This window comes from Zalophus californianus, chromosome 9 (genome assembly GCF_009762305.2).
Source record: "Zalophus californianus isolate mZalCal1 chromosome 9, mZalCal1.pri.v2, whole genome shotgun sequence".
In the NCBI taxonomy this organism is placed as follows: Eukaryota; Metazoa; Chordata; class Mammalia; order Carnivora; family Otariidae; genus Zalophus; species Zalophus californianus.
In genome coordinates, this window is record NC_045603.1 from 60,776,363 (window position 1) to 60,789,431 (window position 13,069).

Below are 13,069 nucleotides of genomic sequence, written 5' to 3' on the forward strand. Positions count from 1 at the left end.
CGCCCTCTCATGTCATCACCAGTCCTTTGCTTCATGCAAGAAAAGACCAACATTCTGCCCAGCTGGCACATTTATTAGCATTAAACACAAGATCGTTCTCTTCCTGGACCCCAGGAAGCCACGCCCACAAAGTCCCAAGCTCCTGAAGCAAGAGTCCCTCTGCCCCAGATCTGAAACAAGCTCTCAGGCCTTGGCAGTAGCCTGAGCTGCCCCGAGGGCTGTGAGCTGCTGAATCTTCTGGCTCATCATCTCCATGACAGCTGTGGGAAAAAAGAAGAGTCAGATCCTGGTCTGGAGCTTGAGGGGAGAACCCAGAGTTCAGGAAACGTGAGGAAAAAAATTTAAAGACAGGCAGACAACCAAGTACAGTTAATAAAACTTTTAACACAGTGAGGGGCGCCTGGGTGCTGGTGTCGGTTAAGCGTGGGACTCTTGGTTTCGGCTCAGATCGTGATCTCAGGGTCTTGAGAGGGAGCTCCACTTGCGGCTCCTAGCTCAGCATGGAGTGGCCTTGAGAGTCTCTCCCCGCTCTTACTGCCACCCTGCTCGCGCACTCTCTCAAATAATTAAAAACAAAACAAAAAAACCCCAAAACTTTTAACACTGATCCACTGTGGGATACATTTACATGCACACACAAATTTACAGTCTACAATGTGTCAGTAAATATATGATAACCACTGAGACATAAAAATGAACAAAATAACATTATTAAATGAGTCAAACCTAACTGTGGATAAGATTTTCACCTTTAGAACAGTGATTCTCAATCCTGACTGTGTAACAGAAATACCTGGGGAGTTTTTAAAAAAACACTGACCCCCAAGGGGTGCCTGGGTGGCTCAGTCGTTAAACGTCTGCCTTCGGCTCAGGTCATGATCCCAGGGTCCTGGGATCGAGCCCCGCATGGGGCTCTCTGCTCAGCAGGAAGCCTGCTGCTCCCTCTCCCACTCCCCCTGCTTGTGTTCCCTCTCTCGCTGTCTCTCTCTCTGTCAAATAAATAAATAAAATCTTAAAAACAAAACAAAACAAAACAAAAAACACTGACCCCTGAGAGTCCCCCCACCCCCAGGTTGATTTAACTGGTTTGGCTTGGACTCAGGCTTCCTCTTTAAACTTCCTGGGTTATTCTCATGCGTAGCCAGGGTTGCAATGGCTAGTACTTAGTTTGGGCTGTATTTCTTTCCTGTGTGTTCATTTACAGGTATCATCTCCCCCATTCCATCTCCATTAAATAGAACACCCTGAGAACAAAGATGATTTCCTTCCTCTAAATTTCTCAAGCACCCAACCCAGCAATCTACAAATAGTGGGTATGTAATGCACAGAATCTAGAGACTACATCTAGACACCAAAGAGAAAGACATGGTTTTAATCTAGCAAAGGGGACACCCCCAGTTCATACTGGAATCCATGCCCTTTACCATGGAAGTAGAAAGGGTGAAGAGGTGCCCCAGGCCAACCTTACCCTGTTTCATGGCATGCTTCTCCTGCAGAGCTGGCTGGATTTTCTCCATTTGCTTGGTAAGGAAGTCTATCTTCCTCTTGAAAAAGTCCTTGGCATCCTCAGCTGTCTGCAAGGTCAGAGGTGAATGAAGGGCTAAGAGGAGACCCTGTGCTGCACTCTAGGTCTTCCCCTAAACTTCCTTTCCCTGCTCAGAAGGGCATCCACGTGGTTACTTCCACTCACCTTTTCTACATAGTAGCCTGTTCCCACATCGATGAGTACATGTTCCACATCATGTAGCTTCCCAGGGACATACATCTGAGAAGCAAGGATTAAGGGAAAACTAGCCCAGCAGGAGTGTCATGATTCCCTGTCAGCCAGCCTGCTTGGCCTTCTTTTCTAAAAAGCTACAAGCCACAAGGACTGAAGAATCTGGAGGCCTTAGAACTGTACCTGTACACTCCAATGGGAAGGGACAGAGAAGTCGGTTCCTTATGGAGAAAATGGCATATGCTAGAACACTCTCTTGCCCTGATCCCATCTCCCATCCTACAAGCAGTCCTTACAGTTTTTTCCACTAGCCCCCCAAGAAGGACTAGATACAATGATATTTTCCTACCGCTGGAGAGTAGTAAAGTGAAAAGCCGGCTTCACTTTCCACCAACAGCCCCAGTCATGAAATCACTAGCTAATTCCTGGTGGATTTAATGCTCACTATTTAGCCAACCCCTACTACACTACTTCTGTATTTCTTTTTCAGCCTGTCAGTTCTCAGACTACAGCTTACAGATGCCCTACTGTCATAACTTAACTCATTCAAGTAAAACACTGAACGGGTAGCCACAATCCAGGTTTCTTGGTAACAACAGTTTAGAAATAAGAGCCACAGTTAAGCCAAAACTGAGGGTTCATAAACACAGCCAACCCCCTTGTTTCTACATCCTGTTATTCTTCCATCGTTTATCTCTTCTAAGTTATTAGTGAAAGTCTAAATCCACCTGTTTTGTTTTCCTATTAGAGGCTATTCTCAAACAGCAAAGGGAAATAATCACACCTCAATTCTACATATGCCTTGGTGCTCACAAGGCATTAGCTGGATGTTGGCCCCAGGTTAAGTAGGAGAGGTACAAAGAATGCATAATAAGAGCTTTCTCAGAATCATGGGGACTCTCTGGAGTAATCAAAACTAATCCTTTTTTTTTTTTTTTTCAGGCGAGGGGTGAAAGAGAAAAGGAGAGAGCAGGGTAGCAGTTTCTGTGGAAAGGATACAGAACTCGTCAGTGGGACGAGTAATTCTTTCCCTGTGAAAGCAATTAAGACAAACATCTGGGGAAAGTTAAGACGTTAAAGGGAGTTCCAAGATGGCAGAGAGAATAAGAAAGATCTTAAGAAAAGGATGGAAACAGGGACAACAGCAGAGGAATGTCCTGTACATTTCAACTCTAGATAGGCAACACGAAAGGGCTCCTGTAGCGGTATACAATACGTAAAGGATTGCTTTCTCATCTCAGGTAAGGACGACGGGATTAGAAGGCGGGACGCGAGTAGCCGGCTCACCACATCCCCCAGGTTGCCTTCACGCGCCTACCCCATACCCTCGTTGTTCTTGTTCAGCACGTTCAGACAGTCCTTGGCTTCCACATACTTGGTCTGTACCACCTTGAGCTGGGCAATGGACGTGGACAGGAACTCCACTTCCTACAGAGGACGGGAAATAGGGTCATTGTGGGGGGTTGGAGAGAGAGGGGGCACTGCCGGAGAGGGGGCCGATCCTGGGATGGGGTGGGGGTTTCCCAGGGGAAGGGAAGCCTCCCAAAGAGGGGAGGAATGGGGGACGAGGGAGGACGCGTGGGCAGGAGGCATGTGAAGCGGGAATGGGGTGTCTCTGCCGCCGGTCCCCACCTGGTCCAGCTGGTTCTTGAGCATTTCTAGCTGCGGCAGGTTCAGCTCGGTGATGTTAACTGACTGCGCCATGTTGGGACGGAGGACTAACGGAGCGGAAGCCGGCTCGACCTGCAACGCTCTAGCCGCCCGCTGCGCATCTCGATGGCTGCGCCAGGAGGCCTCGCTGCGCCGGACGTCTCTATGATCCTTCGTCGGGGAAGGGAAGGGCGGGCTAGAGCCTTTCGGAGACTTAGGTTGGTTTGGCGAAAGCTGCGCGTTGTTTTCACAAAACCTCCCACGCCTACCGTAGTAAAGTTGGAGCAAACAGGACTACTTCCCTCAGGGAGCTTAAAAATCTTAAAATACCCGGTTCATAACCACAACATTGCGAAGTAATGTATGCTACTCCATGTGGGTGCTATAAACCTAACGAACCACAGGCAAGAAAGAAACCTGTGAAATTCGCGGATCAAGTAGCATCGTGAGTGGTGCTTTGGGATCACACGGTGGGAAGATCTGGCGGTGGAGAGAACCGTAAGGAGTCACGTTGTCAACCAACAAGTACAGCACAAGGTTTATTAATCAAAACGATGTTTTACCGTGTGTTAGATGTGAGGGATACACGAGAGTGTAAGATAACGTGCTTCCGAGGAATTTAACAGTCTGGTTGGGGAGAGAAAAACCATACGTAAACAGAATTCCACAGAATCTGCTGCTAAAGTTCACGGCCTGACAAAGTATATTTGGGGAGAGGACGGTGGCTTTTTTTTAAGATTTTTGTCAGCGAGAGAGAGAGTGCGCACTTAACTGCAAGCTGTTCTCACCTCTATAGTACCACATAGTGGGAGGGGCCAATAAGTTTGTCTACAAATGTTCTCCAATGAACCACACAAAACAGGTTTAAGTACTACATCTTTATTATATTAAGGTTAAATCAAAGGGAAAGGTTTCATATAAAATACTGGGAAAAATCACTTAAAATATTTGTCCTAAGGGTTAAGTCTGATAGGAGGTAGAACAGTCACATGGCTTCCACCAGCGCTAGGACAGCTCCAAGGGGTCATCGCAGGCAGACAGGCAAACCATATGCCACAGGTGCAGCCCCAATAAGATACTTCAGTCGGGGAGCCTGGCGGGCCTGGTTGACATAGTAGAGAAGGGGGGCTCCTGGGCCTGCTCCAAGCCAGCCCTGCAGCAGAGCCTCTGTGTAGCGGTCGATGTCACGGTCAGTCACATCCCAGAGGTTTCCCAGAAACAGGGGACTGGGAAAAGAGAAGGAAGAACTACAAAGTGAGGGCTCTAAAACAAAATACATAGGCAGACAGACATGACTGGCGGTGGTGGGTGAGGAAAGAGGAGTGAGCCAATGAGAAGTGCCCTAGTTCCAGGAGGGGGGCAGAAGAGGGCAAAGGTTAAAGGCCCAGGCATGACAGGGAACTAGAACGGGAGGGGGCACAAGAAAAGATTTAGGGTTCAGGCCGGGGAAAGAACCTGGCTGGGAGCTAGGAAGGGCCCTCAGGACTCACCAGCCAGCCATGATATACTTGAGTACGATGCCAGCCCCCTCCAGCTTCCCGTGCACAGCCAGGGCTGCACTGCTGCAGCCAAAGAGCAGGGCCACCGCCCGGCAGCTCAGCCGGAGGACAGCCTGTCCATCTAGGAAGCGGGCGCCAGCCCCGTGCCCTGCGTAGCTAAGGCAGAGGGACGTGAGACGAGTCTGACCTAGCAATACCTGGCCTCTGCCATGTTTCCAAGGGCGTCCTGAGTCAGCCAGTGGCTTTAAAGCCCCAAAGAAAACTATGGTGATGCCCTCCTCCAGGGCCTGCCCCTCTCCCCACCTCCCTGCCTTAGGCACTCACATGTATAAGTCATGCTCCGTCAAGGCCACCTGCACTTGCTCTGGGCTTGGCACTTCCCCAACCACCCCTTTCCAGCCAGCTTCACTGCGGGGGGAAAAGGTAGGAGTAAGAATTGGGGTCAGCTGGCAAAGAGGGCCAAGGGAGTACTAGGGAGAAGGTGGGCTGTACCATTTGATTCTGCAGGAAAGGCTATGAGCCCCTCTATGTGGTCTCTAGCCTCCCCCCACCCCCTTTCTTACTCTTACCCCACTGACCTGCTAAAATGGGCTCGAAATTGCTCCTCTGTGCTTGACAGGTTATTGTGAGGGTTCAGAACATAGAAGGTATTGCGTGGATCTACCCCTTGGCTTAGCACCGACGAGGCCCCAGACTGAGGAGAAGACACTGGTGATCAGGACCCTGGTCTGGCCAGAGGGCCCAAGCTTCCACAAACTCCAAATTCCTTTCCACGAATGAGCCATCGGTGCCCGAGACCCTCTCCTGTCTTCCCAGATCTCTTGTCAATCACCAGTCATTCCCCACACCCTGAACCCCACCTCTTTGATGATGGAGTAGCTGAGCAGGAAGCGGAAGGAGGGCAGCCGAGTGACAGGCAGTGCCCGGAGGCTGGGCATGTTCTCCCACGGCAGTTTTTGCAAGTCCTGGGGTAAAAGCATAAGGAGATGACTATCCCCAGCCAGGCGCACATAAGTGTCGGAAGGGCATGGGGGTGAGTTGGTGCCCACTGCCCACCAGACACTGCCCTTCCAGCCCCTAGCTCCTTACCTTGTCTAGCACCAGGACAAGGTGCCTGTCGCTTGGGACTGTCTGACCCTGCAGGCGTCCTACTGCCTCACTCAGAAGCTCTTGGGCTCGTTCCGGCCGCGCTGGGCACAGCCCATAGGCCAGGGTCTGAATGTCCTGAGGAGTGAGGGTACTGGCGCCACTGAGCATGGCCTGCAAGGGAACAGTGGCCAATGAGAAAGAATTAAGTCTAGCTTCTTCCCCTTTCCCTGATTTCTCAACTCACTTTCAGCAGAGTGGGGTCAGGATATTTCCAGCCACATTCCTGCAGCAACTTTTGTAGGCAGGAGGCCTCCTGGGCAGGGCCAGGGTCTTCACTGGATGGCAGCAACAGTCCCCTCCAGCAGCCCAACACATGCTTCTCTAGGGAAGTGATGAGAACCTGAATGAGGAGGAACAGAACCTTTAGTCCCGGAGAGGAGCTGAGTTTCTTATCCCACAGGCACCAACATTCTGGACATGAGGAAATGGGTTTTCCAGCGTATTTGTCTTACATATCTTCCTGCCAGTTAAAAAGGCAAGAAGCTAGAGGGGCACCTGGGTGGCTCAGTCAGTTAAGCGTCTGACTCTTGATTTTGGCTCAGGTTATGATCTCAGGGTCGTGAGATGGAGCCCCGTGGAGCCTTCTTCAGATTCTCTCTCTCCCTCTCCTTCTGCCCCTCCCACCTCCTCTCTCTCTCCCTCTCTTAAAAAAAAAAAAAAAAAGGCAAGAAGCTAGAAACATTTTTCATTTGCTGAGACTGGGGGAGTACAGAAAAGATGATTTATTACATATCACTATGTTTTGACAAATACAAATAGGTGGGTGATGAAAACTAAACCCAGGAAGCTGATTCTTGGGCTTAAATTAAATCCCTTTTCTTGTATGTATCTTTAAACATTCTGGTGCCATAACACCTTCAGGTTTTTGGCTCTTGTTTAAAGTCTTTGCCAGGTAACATCATTTTCAAAAATTTAGGCCTATGCTTCCAGAAAGGACCTGAGGTAACTCAGTACTGGCCTGGGACCCCTGAGAGAGAAGACACTGACACCCCCGGGGTCACTCCCAGGGCAGGCCTGACCCCACCCCACCTCGGGGACACACACCTCCATCCTATGGTCCAGTTCTAGCCGCCCTGTCCACCACTCTCGCTTGTCAGTACAGCTGCTGTTCTCTTTCTGCTCCTTCTGGATGGCGTCAAACTCTTTCAGGGCTGAACTCAGAGGAAACTTTGAGAGATGGGACTGTGAGCTTTCTGCTGGTCCACACGATCACCATCTCTCCGTCCCCCAGCCACAGAATGGGAGCAGCTTCACCAGAAGCCTACCCCAGCCCAACTTTGCTTACTGGCCCAGGAAACGTACCTTGTTCTGGGCAGTGGGGATCTGCACAGTGACTGGGGGACTGTCTTTTTCTAGCCGGGTCAGCAGGAGGGTGTCGCCCACAGTTCCAGGCTGGAGCGTGGCCAGAGCCAACACACACACGGTCACCCCTGCCACACAGAGCATAGCCAGGATCATTTCAGCTCTTACAAGGAATCCCCTTCTCTGTCTTCTGCACTCAATTCCCATTTATCACTCAAGACAACTCCAACAACTCCAAGAAATCTTCCCTTGTCACTAGAGTTCAAGGTGCTCTCCCTTGCCCTAACAGCCACCTGTGGACAGAGACCACATCTTATACTTCTTCGTGTCCCTCACAGAAACAGAAGTTCCTGCACAGAGGGAGGCACTCAAATCATGTTAGCATAGGGAGCCTCTGCACGCCTGAACTTACCCCTGAGGAAAGACACTGAACCTGCTAGTAACTCAAAGTTAAAGTTGGGGCGGGGGGGCGTACCTGGGCGGCTCAGTTGCTTAAGCATCTGCTTTCAGCTCAGGTCACAATCCCAGGGTCCTGGGATCAGGACAGACCTCCTGCTCAGTGGGGAGCCCGCTTCTCCCACCTCTCCCCACTCATGCTCTCTGTCGCTATCTCTGACTTTCTCTCGCTAATAAATAAATAAATAAATAAAATCTTAAAAAAAAAAAAAGACTTTCAGATTTAGGGTAGTTCTCTTTGGTGAGAGTAACAAAATGACTAATCAATGAAAAGGTATGACATGTCCTTCCATAAAGGTCATAAATCTATGTTAACCAGTACCTTAAAGTCCTCCACCTAACTCCTTAGTAAGAAGATGCAAACAGGGGCGCCTGGGTGGCTCAGTTGTTAAGTGTCTGCCTTCGGCTCAGGTCATGATCCCGGGGTCCTGGGATCGAGCCCCGCATCGGGCTCCCTGCTCCGTGGGAAGCCTGCCTCTCCCTCTCCCACTCCCCCTGCTTGTGTTCCCTCTCTGGCTGTGTCTCTCCATCAAATAAATAAAATCTTAAAAAAAAAAAAAAAAAGAAGATGCAAACAAGGACAGAAGAGCCAGCTGCAGCCTACTACCGTACCACTGGGGATCAGAGCCAGGCGCTCCTGGAAACTCTCCTTCTCGGGCTCAGGGAATTGACCAGATCCTGAAGCCCTGAAGGAAAAGAGGTGCTGGATGCGGGCCAGGGGGACATCTCCAGGCCTCTCCTCCAGGCTCAGTCTCTGCAGCTGGTCTGCCATTTCGAGTGATCCCCGGTGCTTCTGGGCCTTGCTGTGGACAACGCAAGTAGGGGTGAGTTGTCCCTCCTTCAAAATCTGGACCCTCCCCCCAGTCTGCCCCAGCATGGGCCTCAGGGACTGTGGCCACTCACCTGAGCTGCCTGTGGAGGTGGGTGAGCAGCTGGTGGCGACAGGTGATGGACACAGACTCGGTGACGAGGCAGGCAGTGGCATAGGGATCCCGGTGGCCCAAGCACAAAGCCAGAAAGCGGCAGAGGTGAGCATAGAGCCCACTAGGAGGGCAGTGACTAACCCCACGGAAAGCAATGGTCAGTAAGTCACAGATGGAATTCAAGGTAGACAGACCTAGAAGAAGGTGAAGATACTTGCTATAGATGAGTCCCGTACTTCCTAGCTGGTAGAACTTTGCATGAAAGTTCCAGGTTTCCAAGGCCCTACCTCCTCTCCCACTTGGAAAATAAAAGCTATCATTTACGAAGAGCAGTGTGTGCCAAGTGGGATGCTACGCAGCTTACATCAACTCCCAAACCCCATTTTATAGGTAAGTAAATAGAAGCTCAGAGAGACTGACTGACTTGCACACAGCTAGTGGAGAGAGTGCTGGTCAATTCCCTGAACCCAGGTTCAAAGGTGACCAGATCTAGATGGGGATCCAAAGACAGAACCACGGACAGGCTAGAAGAGCATCAGGATCAAGAGACCTAGAGGCTGGGTGCGTGGGGGGCTCAGTAGGTTGGGCGTCTGCCTTCGGCTCTGGTCATAATCTCAGGGTCCTGGGATGGGGCCCTGCATCGGGCTCTCTGCTCAGCAGGAAGTCTGCTTCTCCCTCTCCCTCTCCCCTCTACTTGTGCTCTCTCTCACTCCCTCTCTCAAATAAATAAAATCTTTATTAAAAAAAAAGAGAAGAGGGGCGCCTGGGTGGCTCAGTCGTTGGGCATCTGCCTTCAGCTCGGGTCATGATCCCAGGGCCCTGGGATCGAGCCCCATGTCGGGCTCCCTGCTCCATGGGGGGCCTGCTTCTCCCTCTCCCACTCCCCCTGCTTGTGTTCCCTCTCTCGCTGTCTCTCTCTGTCAAATAAATAAAATCTTAAAAAAAAAAAAAGTTTAGATATAAAAAAAGAGAGAGAGAGACACCTAAAGCCTCACTCTCTCCTAGTAACCAGACCCCAGCGGTCAGCATATTCACCAATGGCTGCAGGGGCTGAGGGGAGTCGGAGCCGAGGACCGAGATCCTTGTCTGGGCATGGGATGGGCAGCTCCTCTTTGCTGGAATCACGTCTCAACACCTCACATTCTCCTGTGGCGGTATCAGGTCCTGGAGTGGGTGCCTTCCCACCTGGGGAGAGAACGTGACTTTCTGTAGTTCCTTCCTCCTGCCATTTCCTTTGTTCTTTCTAGGATCCAGTCCCAGAGCCAGGAAAAAAGCTTTATTTCTGTACTGTCTTTGGCACCAGTTATTTCTTGGGCTTTAGTCCCAGGGCAACCCCCCAAAAATGTATGCACCTTCTCCCTCCCACCGTTACCATCATACCGGAGGTGGAGTCTTCTCCATCAGAGCCCCTGAGGATCTCAAAGCTCATTTCCATCTGGTCGTCAGTCATTTCCTCCTCGGGGATGGTCCTCATGATCTCAGAGCCCAGCTCCTCACAATGTCCTGATGTCACCTTCTTGGTCCTCCGGCTCCTGCCACTGAGCCCAGGTCGCCCAGGGCCACTATCTGGGGCTGCCACCGAAGCAGTCTTCAAGCCCAAGCCCTTCCTGGCCCGGCCCCGGCCCCGGGAGGCAGTGCCCCGTCTCTTGGGCTCCTCTGCAAGCCGTGCCTCAACTGAGACAGGGTCTTCCAAGTCACTGTCATCACTGAAGTTCACCTGGGATGGGTGGAAAGGGAGAAGGGCCCGGGCGGGGGCGGCCTTCAGTGACAAGACATCTGCCAGCAGGTGGCACTGCAGAGGCACAATCACAGAGGCCTTGGGGGAAGATTAGAAATTAACCTCTCCACCGTACATACACCCACCACACTCAATCAAGGGCAGGGACTCTTGGGTGTGGAAGGAGGGAACAAAAGGTAAGGAGGAAGGATGAAAAGGGAAAGGAACCACAGAGTTAAGGAAAGCACCTTCTGTCTGAAACCAAGGTAGAACTGTCTTTCTGTGGAAGATGTTGGGATCCTGCCAGTAACAGTAGAGCTTAAGGTCCCAGCGGGCCCTGGGAAACTATTCCACAGAGACATCTACGCTGCGCAATTCTCCAGAACCACCCCACATGACACCACCACCACCACCTAGCCACAGTCCCACCTCACCTTGAGGCGCGTCTGGACCCTCTGTTGTACCCTCGGGGCCTTGGGAACCTCAGGCTTGCTCTTTGCAGAGAGGACTTCCTCAAACACAGTGAAAGGGACGCGAGGGCCTGCTTGCCTGACCTGGCCTGGGGGCTTAGGTGTGCAGGGCAGTCCTCCACCTTCCAGACCTTTCAGAGAGGTATTATGGAGGGACGGGGTAGAAGAGGCCACCCGATGACGCCCTCTTCCAGAATGTTTTTGGCTCCGAGGCTTAGAGGGCCCTGAGCCTGGGGATGGTTTTACGGGTGGTGGCTGCCAGCCCCAGGAGCTGGCAAAAAGTTGGCCCGTGCAGCGGCTGAGGCCTGCCAGCTTTGCAAGGGCCCGAATCAAGAGCAGGCTGGCTCGCCAGGGCTCCAGGTTGGGAACCCGCGCTGCCACAAACTTCAGCCCTGACTCCAAGACCTTCCCCAGGCTCTTGTTTGATGGCTGGCTCAGCCCCTCCAGTGCCAGCTGTGTGTAGGCCTGAGCTAAGAGCTCATCCAGGAGCCTTGGGGCAGGGGAGGGCGGTGCTGTGTGATTCAGGGAAGTTTGCAGAGCTTGGGTGAGGCGCTCAATGGCTGCAGGGCAACCCTTCAGCACGACCTGCAGCAGATCCAGACCCTGGGCCTGATGGCCCGTGGCCAGCCTCACCCCCGCCGTGACCAATGCCCAGCGCAGACAGACTGCCGAGAGAATAGGACTGGCACACAGCAAGCAGTCACACGTGGGCAGGTGTGTTAGGAAGCCAGGGCTTGGCTGGGGCTTCATTTTCAGGATAGGGGAAGAATTAGTAGAAGGTGCTACAGGACCAGGCTCCTTGGCCACAGTGGCCACCAGCTCCAGAGCAGGGCCTCTTAGGAAGGGCTCCTCTTCTGGAAGCTCCGGAGGACGATGGACCTGGGCCTGCTGCTTGCCCTTCTGCAGGTGGACCTTCTTCACAGAGTCCAGGTCCTGGGCTAGTCCACCAAACTCTGGGGAGAGTGAAAGCAGAATTACCAAGTGCTTCCTGAGCTACCCCACGGCCCAACTCCCTCATATAGGTGTTACTGACTTACTACTTGTACGATTTACTGTACAAACATATGAAATGTTAATATGGCTTGTTATTTTTTCAGTAAAATCCCCTAATGTTTTCTTCCCATTCCACAGTGGATTAACACAACCCACAAAGCCCCCATATCTGCAGCTGAGATGGCTGTGTGGCTCAGGATAGCAGGCCGGCACCAGGAGGCGCACATCTCAATCCTGGCTCCTTCCCCCCGACTAGGCCCATGATCCTGGCCCCAAATGCTGAATTTCTCAACTTCGTCATTTTACAAAAAAAAAAAAACAAAAAAAAAACCCTATGTGTCTCCTTGACTTTCCAGGGTTTTGTGTGGCTCCAATGAAATACTAGAGATAAAAGTGGTTACAAGAAAAAAATGTACCATAAGCTATTTTATTACTAACTTAAGCCCTCCTGAGGACACTACATTTGTGCTGTCCAACAGAGTCGCCCCCAGCCCCATGTGGCTACGAGCACACAAAATGCGGCAAGTGACTGGAGAAATGAATTTTAAATTTGATTTAAATTAAATTTAAATAGGCAGTGGTGCCTGGCTGGCTCAGTCAGAGGAGCATGCCACTCTTGATCTCGGGGTTGTGAGTCTGAGCCCCACATTGGGTGTGGAGCCTACTTAAAAGTAAAAAATTAAAAAACTAAAAAATAAATAAATGTAAATAGCCAAAATGTATTAGTGCTGAAAACTAGAGCCCCTGGGTTAGTCATGGATAAGCCATCTGAAGGAGGGAGACGAGTGGTCTGACTGAAGTAGAAGGGGCTTTGCCCGGGGGACCAGAAGTCAGACTGATCTCGAAGGGCACCACACTTTTACATACAAAGGTGTGTTGCAATGTGTGGGCCCCTCCTGCCACCGCCTGCGGGTGCAGAGGGCCCCTTGGCTGCTCACCTGTGCAAGATTCAAGTAAGAACAGAACCTGCTGCAGGTCCGACTGACAGAGGTCGATGTCACCGCGCACCAGCTCCAGCTCCGCCTTCAGCACCAGGAACAGGGCGCACCTTGTTGGGAGAGGAGATGACCGCCAGTGTGCAAGGCTTTGTTTTCCCGGACTCTGTCTTTTGGCCCCTCTCGCAGGCAGAGCAGGGGCAGTCTCCTAGCCTCTGAAAGGCCTTCACAGCCTCCGGCTGACTTCCAGGCTCCCCG

At 51.6% G+C, this 13,069-nt stretch overlaps 2 protein-coding genes across 4 annotated transcripts in view; both read right to left on the reverse strand.

Annotated features, from left to right (window-relative positions):
• Positions 1-52: 52 nt before the first annotated feature.
• On the reverse strand, positions 53-3,508 carry PFDN5 (prefoldin subunit 5). Its single transcript, XM_027595210.1, has 6 exons — positions 3,350-3,508; positions 3,043-3,145; positions 2,717-2,748; positions 1,691-1,765; positions 1,469-1,574; positions 53-260 (listed from the first exon to the last, which is right to left on the reverse strand). The coding sequence occupies exons 1-6, from the start codon at positions 3,419-3,421 to the stop codon at positions 184-186; spliced, it is 465 nt and encodes a 154-aa protein (XP_027451011.1). The 5' UTR covers positions 3,422-3,508; the 3' UTR covers positions 53-183.
• A 736-nt stretch (positions 3,509-4,244) lies between these two features.
• The window catches only part of ESPL1 (extra spindle pole bodies like 1, separase), a 30,890-nt gene continuing 22,065 nt past the window's right edge, over positions 4,245-13,069 (reverse strand). For all 3 annotated transcript variants that reach the window (XM_027594597.2, XM_027594595.2, XM_027594596.2), the window contains 15 exons: positions 12,815-12,924; positions 10,848-11,836; positions 10,077-10,413; positions 9,732-9,881; positions 8,677-8,890; positions 8,386-8,576; positions 7,318-7,445; positions 7,060-7,182; positions 6,200-6,355; positions 5,956-6,126; positions 5,727-5,831; positions 5,445-5,560; positions 5,191-5,274; positions 4,858-5,022; positions 4,245-4,593 (listed from right to left, as the gene is read on the reverse strand). In XM_027594597.2, coding sequence (XP_027450398.2) covers positions 4,392-4,593; positions 4,858-5,022; positions 5,191-5,274; positions 5,445-5,560; positions 5,727-5,831; positions 5,956-6,126; positions 6,200-6,355; positions 7,060-7,182; positions 7,318-7,445; positions 8,386-8,576; positions 8,677-8,890; positions 9,732-9,881; positions 10,077-10,413; positions 10,848-11,836; positions 12,815-12,924 — 3,241 coding nt within the window. In that variant the 3' untranslated portion in view covers positions 4,245-4,391. The remainder of the gene's footprint in view (positions 4,594-4,857; positions 5,023-5,190; positions 5,275-5,444; positions 5,561-5,726; positions 5,832-5,955; positions 6,127-6,199; positions 6,356-7,059; positions 7,183-7,317; positions 7,446-8,385; positions 8,577-8,676; positions 8,891-9,731; positions 9,882-10,076; positions 10,414-10,847; positions 11,837-12,814; positions 12,925-13,069) is intronic.